This window comes from Apis dorsata, unplaced genomic scaffold (assembly GCF_000469605.1).
Source record: "Apis dorsata unplaced genomic scaffold, Apis dorsata 1.3 scaffold_1121, whole genome shotgun sequence".
NCBI classification, from domain to species: Eukaryota; Metazoa; Arthropoda; class Insecta; order Hymenoptera; family Apidae; genus Apis; species Apis dorsata.
In genome coordinates this window covers 100,626-116,077 of record NW_006264219.1, presented here as the reverse complement: position 1 = coordinate 116,077, position 15,452 = coordinate 100,626, and the positions used below count along the sequence as shown (strand labels likewise).

General features: G+C 23.9%; 1 protein-coding gene across 1 annotated transcript in view; it reads left to right on the top strand.

The window, feature by feature from the left end:
• LOC102680457 (ankyrin repeat domain-containing protein 65-like) overlaps window positions 1–13,546 on the top strand; it is a 17,174-nt gene extending 3,628 nt beyond the window's left edge. The window contains exons 2-5 of the mRNA XM_006624753.2: window positions 2,957–3,300; window positions 8,349–8,589; window positions 9,032–9,275; window positions 12,793–13,546. Coding sequence (XP_006624816.1) covers window positions 2,957–3,300; window positions 8,349–8,589; window positions 9,032–9,275; window positions 12,793–13,346 — 1,383 coding nt within the window. The 3' untranslated portion in view covers window positions 13,347–13,546. The remainder of the gene's footprint in view (window positions 1–2,956; window positions 3,301–8,348; window positions 8,590–9,031; window positions 9,276–12,792) is intronic.
• Window positions 13,547–15,452: the final 1,906 nt, after the last annotated feature.

Sequence of the window (15,452 nt, the reverse complement as noted above, 5' to 3'; positions counted from 1 at the left end):
AATATTTAAATTTTCAATCTTAGACTAAATTCATTATTATATTTTTCTTAACAGAGAAATTAATTTTTTAAAAATTAGAAAAAATTATATATATCAATTAATTAATAATATATATTTAAATAAGAATTAAATTGATATAATTAAATCAATATATATTTTAATAATTTTTTTTCAAAATATGGAAAATATTTTTTAAAAATATCATTTTATTTATAATATTATAAACAATGCAATTTATTTTTTTTTGTATATTGGAGAATGTTAAAAAAAATTATTAATCAAAAATTAATAAAATAAAGATTTAATTTCATTGTAAAAAAGTTACGAGTGCTAAAAATATTACGTTTCTATAGAGATTATGAAACATTAAGATTAAATGAATAATATAATAATTTATTATCGGAAATTATTTATCATAGAGATCGATAAATGTAAGTTCTATTATATTTGTGGATGGTGATTTATGATATTCCGGATTTTACATTATGAGGACAATTCTGGATCGATTCCAAACTTATAATGATTCTGAACTTATAATGTATTCGTTATACTACGTACAATTACTTTATTTTCCATTATAACGATTAGAGATATATAATATATAAGATATAATAGTTCAATTTTTAAATTAATAGAATAAAAGTTAATGTATACATATTATCATTTCTCATAATTGATTATCAAAAATAAGTTCAATTATCAAAAATAGTTTCTGAAAATTTAAAAGGATTCATATCAAAAATGATTTTTTTCAATTTTTTCTAGAAAATAAAAATATATTTTAAAATCATAAATTTTTCTTAAGTAAATTTAAATTCAATATAATAAAATATTCATATATGTATATAATTACAAAAATGCTATAATTTGTTTAATCATATAGCAGAAGAAGTATATTTCGTCAAATCATAAATTTGCGATAGATTGTAATTAAAATTGAACAAAAATTATTTCTATTACAAATTATATCATAGATATGCATGTTCAACTATCGCAGAATTATCACCAATTTCTGAATTGGAACTTCAATTTTTGAAGCACATGCTTAAAAATTTTAAACAATGCATAGAAACATATTATAATGTAGTCATCGATATAAGTGATAGATTTAATTCAATGATAGTTTATTAAAACATCATTTTATATAATTCATTGATTTAAATCCATTACTTATATCGTAATATGTTTCAAATCTACATATATCATAAAACAAAATACATTACAATACATTTTTCTATCTTACTCATAAAAAATATTCTTTTTTCTTGTTTCTACAAACCTAATGAAATGAACAAAATCGACAAAAGGTTAACAATTCTCAAAACATTTACTACATGGTTAACGAAACAGTATGATACAAAAGTAAGAGCTATTTTCTTCTTTTGTTCAGCGTATACAGTGCTACGTTTATTTTATTTGTAATATGATACTTTTGACCAATATGTACACTTATTTTTATGAGTGCATACGCCGAAATCAGATCCACATTTTTTTCTAAGGAATTATTGTCGCGAATTCTAAACACATTTTGATCTTAATTCCGCGATAGTTAGTTAATATTACTATGCTATATTATTATTAAATGAGAGGTAAGAGTAAAGGGAAAAAATAGAATAGATACTGTATAGAATAGATACTGATAGATGGTAGATATGTCCATTTAAAGATAACTATTTAATATCTACTTCAATTATGATATAAAAAATTTTTCAATTTTTTGCAATTTATATAGTATCTCAAAATGAATAATTTGCAAAGAATATTTTTCTCTCAAAGTACATTTTTTTCTAAAGTTTTCAAATCATGTCTTTTTTTCTTTTGCATATTGTGATTGATATTAAAATATATTCAGAGATAATAATATAAGTTTGAAGTGACTTATCTTTTTTAATTATCAGTTTCAATCTTATATCTTCCATAGATGTATTTTTCGAAACAATAAATTATAATAATTTTTTGATAATTTTCAAATTTATATATATAAATTTTAAATCTCTTTTAATATGAAGTCACATCATTCTTAATATTTGATAACATTGTGATTGAAAAAAATAGTGATAGCTTATAAATTTAATAATATTAACATTTCAATTTTTTAGATAATGTTTATTTGCATATCCATAGATTCTCGCAACTAAGATAATATCAATAGAAATTTTCACTATATAATTTAATTTTGCGAAAGATTATTCCAAGATTATCATGCGTTTTAATATTAGCTATAATATGCAAGGAGAGAAAAAAAATATTCATTTATGTGCAAAAAAACATCGTTGATTTCAAAAACTTGATTTTTGAAGAAAAATATTCTTTGTAAAAATATTCATATTAGTTTATTGTATAAATACTATACAAATTGATAGATAACTATCTTTATTAGCTACCAGAGGACGCATTAATAGATTGAAAAATTAATTAATTGAAATTTCAAATAAAGTTACTTTAAGTAATAACTTTATTTAAAATTCTCGAATAACATTTATTCTTTATTTTTTAATTACTATATTATTTTTTTAATTAATTCAAGTATTTAGCGCTATAGTTAATTGCAATTATTAGATGCTTTGAATGATAAATTATATATAAGTAATTTTATTGAAGTAACTTTATTTTCAACTTTAATAGTTAAAATTTTGTCTATTTCTGATGGCTATCATTTATAAGTATGTCCCAAAAATGGGAATATTAATTAACTGGAGATTTCTGAGTTTAACGAAAAACACTGGACAATCACAAAATATATAGCCGCAATGATAATGTAGACTGAGCACGAATAAATTCAAATAACATATCAAAGAAAAATTTTTTATAAAAAATATTACTTAAAATTACCTCAAATCTCCATTTTAACTGATGTTCCCATATTTCTAGGACATCCTGTATAACATAAAATATAACATAAATATAACAAAGTTAATTCTTTTATTTTTCTTCGATTTTAACATGATTTTAACAGATGCCTTCCGAATGCATCGCCAATCCATTACAGCGTGAGTTGGCCGATGCCATTATTCGGTTACAATCGCTCGACGAAATTCGAATCTTACTGGCGTGTGGGGCAAAGGTGAACGAGCCTGTGACCCAAGGCCTGAGACCGTTACATTACGCGGTATGGCAGAGGTACACAGAGGCGGCCCAGCTGTTGTTGGTACGTGGCGCGGACATCGATGCGACCGACGAATGTGGCTATTCGGCATTGCATCTTGCCGCCGAGCACGGTTACTTCGATTTGGTTAAATTGTTGCTTGAGCAGGGTGCAAAAGTCGATCATAGAGAGGAAACGGGAGAACTCTTTCCAAGGTACGATATCGCTTTCCGCGTTCCTTTCTCTTCGATTTTCTTCGCACTCTCTTTCTCTTCTTCTCTATTTTATACCCGTGTCCATTCCTTTCCTTCTTTGTCTCAATATGTTCCTTGACATTTTCGCTACGCGGATCACGACCACTTGTCGATATCGATATAACTCGAAACTCGATACTCGACTACATTCAGTTTAGAAATTAATCGTCCGGTCTTGCCGACCTTGGAGTGCGTGCCAAAAATTAACAATACTTGCTATTGTATAAATGGTTATGTAGTCGTTTGTTTTAATTATCATTGTGTACATGCGTGAAATTTTCTCGTCGCTGTTTATTTTTATCGGTGTTAAGAAATAATCAAGAAGAAGGTGAGAGAAGGGACGATCAAGACAAGAGGGATATAGAAAAGGAAAAGAGAAACGACTTAATATTAGAGGCAAGAGAGAAAGAGAAAGGGAATAGAAGAAATAGATGTAAAGGAAAGCAGATAGTAATGAGCGAGAGAGAGAGAATGATACAATTGTTGTTAATAATCGGACATTAAAGTGTGAGAGATTATTGCTATATGAAATGTTAATACATTCATGGGATATTTTTGAAATCTCAATTCTAGAGACAAAAACAAACATAAAATATAAAAAATGTTAAAGTTCATTAAATTCATTATAAGCAATTGATTTGTTTGCAATTAGACGAAACGAGATACCAATAAAGAATTATATACCGTCACATCATTTTATTATTCTGCTTGCTACATTTCGTATCCATTGTTATGTATCATTGTGTTACGTAATGTGATTATAATGAGTTCATTTTTTGAGCTAACAATGATTTCGTTTCTTTAAGTTGTTTATGTTTTTCTCGTTTTTTATATAATTTCTATTCAAATTAAAATATTTTTTTACAAACAATTTTTTATTGAAAATAGATTTATTGAAAATATTATTGAAAATACTTTTTTATAAGAAAAAATATAGATATCGATTAATAATATATCAATTAAAATATTAAAAGTTATATAATTTATATAAAGTTATATAATTGAAAGAAAAAAAAATAAAGTTACTAGTTAAAAAATAAGCTAATGTCTTTTATATATTTACTTACCGAAAAATTAACAGTATTAAATAATCTTCCTCTTTTGTGAAATATAATTTTTGTGAGGATCAATAATATTAACAATTTTTTAATTTCATTTTTAGATGTTAGAACATATATTCTCATTTTTTTAGTTAAAATAACAGAAAATAAAATATGAATTTGGTTATATGATTAATGTTAATAATAATTAATAATTAATAATTAATATGAATAATAATTAAACTATATCATAATTTTTCTAGCTAAAAAAAATGTGTAAAAAAGATTTTTGATCAACTTTTTAAAACTGTATATTCTACTGATGATTTATTATAAAATTGAAGTACTAATTAACAAATGAAAATAAAGTAAATTGGAAATTGCATAGCATTAAATTATATATTGATTGACATTAGTTGATATTTAATTTGAATGAAAATGGTTATTAAAAAAGAAATAAACTATTTCTGAAATTTGAAAATTTGTATATAAATTGCAACATAATAAAAATCTAAGAAGATTAAATTCATAAATTTATAAACAATTGTTTACACCATAATTATGTTAATCGTGCATAATAATATGTTTTATCATTTTCACCAATCCTTTTACTTCAACATAATCACTTTTTAATGATGAAATAATAAAAAAAAGACAAATGACAGATCGATTTGTATATCTTTTTACTATTTTGATATGCAACATATAATGTTTTATCCACGTTATCGGAATGATAATGCGTTATAAGGATATGAAACAAATGAATATGCATTTTTGAATATTTTCGTATCATATTTTAATAACATCTGTATTAGTATCAGAATAATAATGTGAGAATATGCAACAAATGGACGCCCAATTTCAATTACTTAAAAATTTAGTCAAATTTCAATTACTTATAAATTAATAAACAACAAACCTAAATCAACATTTTTTTTGTATATTAACCTAACCAAATCTGAATTTTATATTTGTTCTAATAAAATCAACTGAAAAGCTTGATTCTAGTTAAATATATTCACATCTTATAGTATATGTATATATTTGCTTATAATAGTATTATTGAATCTTTTTTTAATATTTTAAAGCATTAATAAGTTTGAAACATAAATTAATATTTTTAATATTATATATTATATATTATATATAACATATAATTTTTTGTATAATAAGATATAAATTCAATGATAGAGAAATATAATATCGTAAAATTATTCAGATAAAAATGTTTACTCGTCATTAAAAATCATTATATTTTATTGAATTTATCATTAGTATAAAGTATTTAAATATAATTTTTTAAAAATTTTTTTAAACAATATTTATATAATTTATTCGTTCTCCAAATATTTTTCAATATTAAATTTTATTATTATTATTTAATTTATTTTTTATTGTACAAAAAAATATATATGTATTAAATAAATTAATTAATAAAATTAATTGTTTTATACTAATTACAACGAATGTTTTAATATATTAAAAATCAATAAATAAATTATTAATAAATATATAAATAGATTATTCAGAATATTTTTTATTGAAGTTCATAAATTAATTTTTTTAATATTGTTAGATGATATCAATTTATGATAGAAAATTTTGAAAAATTTTATTTTTATAGCTATAACACAAATTACGATAAATATATATAAGTATGTTATATTAATACTTTCTAAATGTAGATACATATACTTATATATATGTATAACGGTATGAATGTATCTATTGAATGCATAGTTCTACGTAATTTAGCATATATCTTATATTAGATCTAGAAGTTAATTCGGTATCTTCTTAAAATAACGTTACTACTTATTTTAAATGAAATCGTAACAATTATTATTTTTGAAATAATTGCATTATTTTCGAGATTATGTTTTATCTTTCAAACAATTCTCAAATTCTCTAGTAAAAAAAAGTGATAATTTTGATATCATCGATGCTTTATTATATTATTTGAAAATGCGTATTTACCAAATAATGTTGAAACGATTTGAATGAATGACAGTAAAGTGAGGTTAGAATAGTAATCATGTGAGAGAATTTCTTGATCAAAGAATAAATATTTCTTGTAGATTATGTCCAAAATACTTGCGTTTCGTGATCAATAAATTATTTTTTTTCCAAGTTTATTATTTTTTTATAAGTATTTTAAAGTAACTTGATAATTGAAAAATTACAATATCATTTCATTAAATAGGATTTCATAATGTTCAAATCGGAATAACGAATGATTTAATGTAAAATATCGAATTAAATTCTAGATTTAATTATAATATAATTATAATGTAATATAATTATGATAATTACAAAAAGTCACTTTATTAATTTCAATGATTTTGAAATCAATATGTTAACAGGAACAATATTCTTAACAATTTTTTCCTACAGTAGAACGTATATCAATTATTCAAAGTTTGGTTATTTTAAATAATCAATTATTATCCGATAGTATTTAAATCAGCTCATAGATTGAATCTATGAACAACAATTTGTAATATTTTCCGATACTATAAGCTAAATAATGTATAACGTAAATAATGTTTGCGAATAATTTGCTAATAAACGCGTTTTAACAATGTCTGCACGTTTGATGTATATATTCTGAGACGATACTTAAAATTAAAAAAATACTTAAAATTTTTAGATGATTAATTTTTTATAATGCACTTTTAATAAGAATAAAGATTCTATTAAATTTGAAAATTATTTAATTTTTAGTTGTTTTATAATATATAAACATAATAATATATAATAAATTTTTCTTGATATATAATAAATTTTTCTTTCTATTGCAAAAATTGCTTATATTAATAGATTAATATAATATTAGATTAATAAATTATATTAATCGATTCTTCCAAATAATTCAAATTTTCGGTGTTTTAATGTACATAATGTGCATGTATAACTGCCACTCGATTTTAGTTTCCAAGATATCAAGAAATATTTTTAAATATTGCATAGGTAAATATTATATAATTATATAATTACGAGAAATCAATTCTTCAAATAATTTTAATCTTAATATTTATATGTAGAGATCATCTTTCTATTTAAGAAGATTTTAATCACTTATTGTTTATTAGAGAGTTATTGTAGTGAAAAAATATTTCATTATTATTAATGAAGTTTTGACATCTTATATATTAAACTTGAATTAATTCATATTATAGTTATTTTAATATAGATAACTATTTCACAGTATATACATAATATAATAATTTATATTCTGAAAAAAAAGTCTGATTAAATTAAAATCTGATAAAATTAAATACACTAATTTTACATTTTTTTAAAATTAACTTTAGAAATCATATATAAATGTATCTTATACATACAATACCATGCATTAATTTTACGTCCTGTTTCATTTTATATGATAATTTATTTTTACTAATATATATATATATATATATATATATATATACGGTATATTCGTAAAACATGATTTGGAGGATTAATTCTAGAAAAAATAAGTACAAAAGTTAATATATAAAAATGTCAGTTAAGTTTTTTATATGTTTAGTTATAAACAACTTAAATTTCCGTTGGGTCAAACGAGATAGAACTGTCTCGCACTATTTCTTCGTTTTAAATTCTCATAATTTAAATTTTGCTTATAACTTAATAAATAAATCTCGATCAACATTTTTATATACCAACTTTTCTGTTCGTTTTAATCTCTGCAATTAAAATTCTCTAAAAGTGTACGTGTCGTTTTTTTTAAAAATATATCTTTTTTCTAAATACCTCGCAATCAAAATCGAACAACGATCATATGTATAAGCAAAATTATTCAAAATATTGATCTTGACAACGCATTTGAAATTCATCAGAATCGATATTTTTTTTTATATAGTTGTGTATTGAATATATATATATTTTTTCTCGCACACTGCAATGTTCGAAAATTAACGAGAAATCATTGTAGATCTATGAATCATTTCATACTAATCTGCGCAGGACAACGTTATGCGACGAACCGCTGCGGCTCGCTTTGAGAAATCGACATATCGAAGTGGCCAGAATCCTGCTGGAAGCCGGCGCGAATCCGAACAAAAGGTATTTCTTCGGATCGGAGATTAATCTGGTCTCTCCGGTGGATCTACAATGCATGGAATTATTGTTAGCTTTCGGGGCTCAACCGAATACACGAGACCGTGCTGGGTTGACACCATTGATGAAAGCAGCGAGATTGCCCCAGGTAAAATGATCGATGGAGAGAATAAATGGAGGGTTCAGAAGCCAATCAACGTGCATGACATTCGCTTAAAAATGACTTGAACAGTTCAAAAATTTCTTTATTTCTCAAATTTTTAATTGATCGATCACTCGGTTAATTAATCTGTTTAATTTGTATATATATATAGAAGAAATGGTAATTTTTTTATATTCACGACATAATTTACATAAACACTTTTAAAATAGGACAAGTTAAATAATACAAGTTAAATAAGTAATAACTTCGATAGTATAGTTTTGGCTTAGTCGATTTGTCAATTGAAAATTTAAACTGATTTTTAAAGTGGTTTTTCAATCGCATAAGTCGTTTTCAAAAAATATGACTTATATTGATTGACTTCTGAACCCTCCGAATAATGATGAAAGATATATTTGCCAGATGAAAACGTATATATTCGCGCCAGGGCATAGCTTCTGTGCTGCTTCTGTTGAGCTACGGAGCGGATGTTAATTCGATGGCCGACGTGCGACACGATTACCGAACCGTCCTCCATTACGCGATCCTTGGTGGTGATCCGACGGTGATCGATTTGTTGTTGAAGCAAGGCGCTCGACTCGATCTTGGTCCCGAGTATCAGAAACCCACGGCTCTCGATCTGGCGATATTGAAAGGAGATCCCTCGATTGTTCAAAAACTGTTGGAATCGGGTGAGTTTAATGCTAAATACTTTATTTAATTAGAAATATTAAAATAATGGATTTTCCATTTTTACGATTAATGAGAATATGAAAATGTTTTTGATTTGAAAAATTGATATACGTACCTATTTATTTTTATGATATCACTTTACAATCATTTATATGTAAAATATACTTAGAGATATTACAGACTAATTATTTATATATGTTAATTGAATGATAGTAAAATGATAATATTTTGGAATTATATTTATCTGTGATGACACCCTTTATAAAAATTTACATCTAAAAAGATATGTGATTTATTTATAATAAATTTGCATAATCCTTCAAATTAAATTAATTATAATAAAACTAATAATCAAATCAATAATTAAAACTTTATGAAATAAATAAAATATTATTACAGGTACATAATACATATGTACATATAGAATGTTAATATATTCATGGGATATCTTCAGAAGGTTGATTATACAGTTGGCAAAAATAAATATGAAAATTAGTAGCAAAAATTTTGAAATGATTAAATGATTAATTCAAGTTTAAATGAAGTTATATCATTCACTATATTTAAGACAAACTTGAATTATGATTTAACGAATAAGTTTTAATAATAAGTCTTGATATTTTTGTATACCAACTTTTATGTCATTTCTTTTAGCTTTTAAAATCAACTTTTTAAAAATGTTTTAAAAATATATTAGATTGTTTCCAAAGTTCTTTTTATTTTTTCATTATATCATATACAGATTTATTTTTCTTATTTTTCTAAGATCTTCATGATTTCATTTTTCAAAACAGTAATCGAAATGATATTTTAACTTATGTATTTGAAAAACATTCTAGATAGCTTTTGATATGATTGAAAAAAGCAATTTTTTTTAATCAATGAAAATCATCAAGTCATTTGATTATAATATTGATATGTAATTATAAAAGAACAATCTATCAATCAAATAACTTGTTAATTTTCTTAAGTTGTTAATCTTCTCTAATCTTCTTATCTCTGTTAATCTTCTTTTATTATTTGATTATATGTTGATTTATTTTACAAGATAATTTGATTTAATGATTACTTAATAAGGAAATACATACATATTTGAAAAATTATAGGAAAATTCAATATCAATGAAAAATAAATGAAATTATATATTTCTCAAATCATGACCATGCAAATAAAAAAAAACTACTAACACCAACGATATATATATGTATTATAATTATATAATACGTATATAATAAATTTCATATTCGTTGATTCTTCATGGATATATAGTTGATCCTTACTTATAATTTTAATAAACGTGAAATATTAAATTGCAACGAATAATTTTAATGATCTACAAAGTATAGAAATATATTTAAAAAATAGAAAAAAGCTCTTATTAGTAAAAAAGGATATTTTTTTTTTATGAAAAATATATCGTTTGCTTTATGTTAGAATGTATAAATTCTCTGTTTAATATAAGATCATAAGATGAAGATTGTTTTTTTATACTTTGTTTATACTTTTCATTTCACAATAAAGCAATATTTTATAATCAAATTGAACTTTGTTTATAATCATGTTGTTGTATGAATGTTGTTTATAATCAAATTGAACTTTTTCAATAATTAGCATGTAAAAAATATTCTCGATACAATTGTTTTTTTATATTTTACATTTACAATATAAACTTCTATAAATTATCAAATTGCACATTTATGATGCGAATAAGACGAATTATATGATATTTTTCAAAAATAGTTCTTTTGGAAAATTATACATTGACAAAGACATAGTTTTCATTCCTGATGGCAATGGTGAAACTTTTCTAATAAAACTATATTTAATTGGCTTATTTACAATCCATCTAGATATTGATTTTTATTTTTAATTTTATTTAAAATGACAATTCTTGAAATGGAATCATAAAATTTTTTATTTTTAAGAAGAAAAAAACAGTTACGTTACAAAATTTAAATAGAATCATGGCATCACAGAAATATACATTTGGCTAAATTTAATTTAATCGTTTGAAATTAAATTGAAATTGAAATTCAATCAAATTGAAATTGATACTAAAGATAGAATAGAAATATACATTTTGATTTGAAAATAGCGTTTGTATAATATTGCTAGATGTCGAAAATTGAAATTAATCTTATTAATTTTTAATTTACGAGAGACATCTCGTAATTTGATTTCTTAATTTGTTAAACGTGTAATGTCAATAATATTTTTTTGTTGAATTTAAACATAATTCTTTTTCAATCCATTTTTTTTCTATTATATATAATTATGTATTATTGAAAAATAATCTTATTTTTTTGACAAAGAAAATCTTCTTATACATAATATTTACACTGATTTTTTTTTTTTACATATCTTTTTTCGTTGAATCTATATTTGTAACTCAATTTTTTTTTTCCATCATATATACTTATATAATTTTGTTTTGAAAATTTTGCGCTAAAAATTGATCCAATTAACCATTTAATTAATATCGAATATCAAGATCTTGAAGATCTTGAAGATCTTGAAGATGATCAAGATTTGCAAGACTTTTAGACTTGAATTATGTTCGAAGTAATTTGAATGAACTCAAGGTCTTAAAAAACTTCGAATCGTTTCGAATAAATATTATGTAATAATATTTAATAAATTCGAATCACTTTTAAAATGTGATTTTCAAATCCAAAAAATCTCGTAAGCCATGAAAGTTTTAAGGTCTTGAAAATTTTGATGGATTCAAAACTCATAAAAGACTGGAAATTTTATCTTATTCAATATCTATTTTTTATTTTAAAGTTATCTGCCATGCCTGCATAAAGAATAAGAATAAAAAATAGACAATGCAAGTGAAATAAAATAACATTCAAGAATTTCGAAATTCTACATATTGAGAATTTTTTTTTAATATATATTTTAAAACTTCTAAAAAGATTAAATAATCTTTCATGATCAATCAAGATTTTTAAGAATTTTTAATTTTTGAAAGATTCGAATTTCTTGTCATTTTAAAGATTAACGCGATTTAAAATCCCATTATTTATATATTTATATTAATAATTTCATTTTCAAATTAAAATACTTAATAAAACTACTTAATAAAACGAATTTCAATTTTTAATTTAATTTAATAAATATGTAATATGTAGATTTATTTAGATGATAAATTTATTTATTTTTTCCTAATTATAATAAAAAACGAAAAAGAAATACGAAATCTTTTAAATTCATAAGATTATGTTACTTAGTAACTTGATTTAATTGAATAAACATCTATTTCATTCTGAAAGAAATAATACATACATATAATAGAAAAATATATTTTTTATCTTTACTTTTAACAATTATAAAATAAAAATATTTGATATTTAATTTTCAATTTACGGAACAAAATAAATTCTGGACAAATATATATGTATATTTCGAGTCATCTATGAAAAGATTCGAGACAAAGATCGAAAATGATGATCTTTGTTATATACTATTATGACGTATCTTGGTTACATATTAATTAAACGATTTCAAATTTAGGCGCTGACGTAAATGCTACTTCGCCAATCATCGGCTCGCCTCTCCACGTTGCTTGCGCGGACAACATTCCGAACAGATTGGAGATTTTATCGATGTTGTTGGAACGAGGAGCGGACCCGAACTTGGTGATACGGAGCGACGAAGGTCCAGCATTGCGGCCAGTTCTCGCCGAGTACGTCGCTTCAAACGAGAATCCCTCGGTAGAAGTGGTAGCCCTGTTGCTTAAATACGGGGCGCGAGTTGTCATCAAGACGCAGTTCCGCGATCCTCACGGTATATTGAACTCCCTTCAGAACACGGCTGATAAACCACGGTTGCTTAAGGCATTGTTGGAAGCAGCGGAAAGCTTCGATCCTTGTATGATAAGAAGATCGAGCAGTTTGACAGACGCGCAAAAAGAACTTGTCATGGAAGCGGCGCGAACACCGTTGCCTTTAACCCACCAAGCAAGATTAATAGTACGTAAGCTTTGCGGTACCAAGCTGCCCAAGATTGTACGAAAATTACAGCTGCCTCAGTCGCTGCACCGCTACCTTCTCTACGATTTCCATTGAGATAATTGCTCGATTGAGTTTTCGTCGCGAATGTGATCCTTCACATTAAAAATGACGTGTTCCTTCTCCTTGTTCGTTTCGCTCAACTATCATCATTGGCATTCTCTTTCGTTACGTTACCTCTTATTACAGTATTTATTCGTTATACGCTTGTGCTCTTTTTTATATATATAATATGATCGAGAATCATCCCTACCAATAATATTATATTGAAATAATATTTTCTATCTATAATATTTTCTATATTAGCTATCATTGTCTACATTCGTCGTAGCAGAAATGAAACGAATCTATATACAACTCGTAGTCGAGTTGTGAACGAATAAATATGTATATTAAGAGTTTCAAGGCGTATTAATTTCATCAGAACACGTTATTTATCGTGTTTGATACTTATAACGATTGATGTCAATTTATATATTACATACTTATCTATAGTATGTGAATATTTTTAATTTGAGCGTAGATGCACCGTTCGTTCGATCAGAATTATAAGGAGATACATATACACAATCTCAAATTCTATTTATTTATATATGACAAATATTTTTGATGAATATTTTTTGCAATGTATGAATTTTATGTCAACTATTATATTCATGCTTTTTACGTCGTCTTTATTCTTCTTTTCTCGAAGTAATTTTGAAATGAGACTCGTCCACGACACTTTTGTACCTTTATTTAGAACACACGCTAATATTCACGAAGTTGTGCGCGTCCACATAAATAAAATAAGGGCGTTTATATGAATAGCGGATGATTCTGTCTCTTTGTATGTATGTATGAATGTATGTGCGTGTGCGTTTGTATACCGTACGCGTAGGTATTTTCAACGTGTATTATTGTACATACATATTTTATATACACTTGGTGCTGTTAAGTGTCAAGAGATGAAGTAAAATAAATAAAGAATTCTATTATCTTTATGTTTACATATATATTTATATGTATATACTTGTTATAATGAAAAAATGAATGATGAAAATCATCTTATTTAGAATTACGAATTATGTTTTTTTGGTATACATTCATATAATGTGCCTTGTGATTAAAATTCGCGGGAAAAATTTTAATAAAATTTTCATATTAAATAAACGAACAATTCCAAAGATAGAATAATATGAAATAAAATATGGAATAAAAATAAATAAGAAATTGATAAAAAGTAAATCTTATTTGTATGAAAAAAAAGCATGGATGCAGAAAATATATAATATGTATAACAATATACAATAGTATACATAATTATCATTGGCTACAAAATCGCAACGCATAGAATGTTGGCCGATAAAGTATGACGTCGATTCATTCTCAACTACTTCATCTTATACTATCTTATTCTATACTCGAAATAGCAACCTCGATACGGTGACCCGCGTCAAAGCATTCGCAATCGTTGCATCATAATTTTAATTCACAGTGTGGAAATTATACGCGCAATTTATCTTTAATGCCAATTTTGATACATATATGTACATATATTACTACTTTCATTTTTTTTTCATATAATAGAAGCAAGAATTATTATTATAAATTTATTATATGTTTTTATGTATGAATATATATTTATACACATATAAATGAGTATCTTTAAAAAGTTAAAAATGGAAAATTGAAATTATTTTTGGCAACTTTTTTTTATTACTTCATATGCAACAAGAGATTGGTTAAGAGATGTCGTAAGGTGTTAAAAGATGAATAAAAAAACGTAAAAAATAACGTGAAATAATAAATATATTAAAGATTGATATATGTTATCATTATAAATTATAATATTAGTATTCATAATTTATTTGAACTTATTCATGATTTAAATTTATGTGATTATCGATAATTATACAATATTTCTTTGTGAAATTTTTATGTTTATGAATTTAACACATTCGCATTTACAAAACTTATGATATTTTTAATAAAATAATATCTGAAGTTCTTTATATAGATATTAAAATCAATATTTGATTTAATTTGATCAATATTTGATTAATTTATTGATTTTAATGCTCTTTATTGTTTAAAATGAATTGATATACATATTTAGTTAAATATCATAAATATTTACTTGTATATGTTACGATAAATAATATTTATATTATTATATAATTA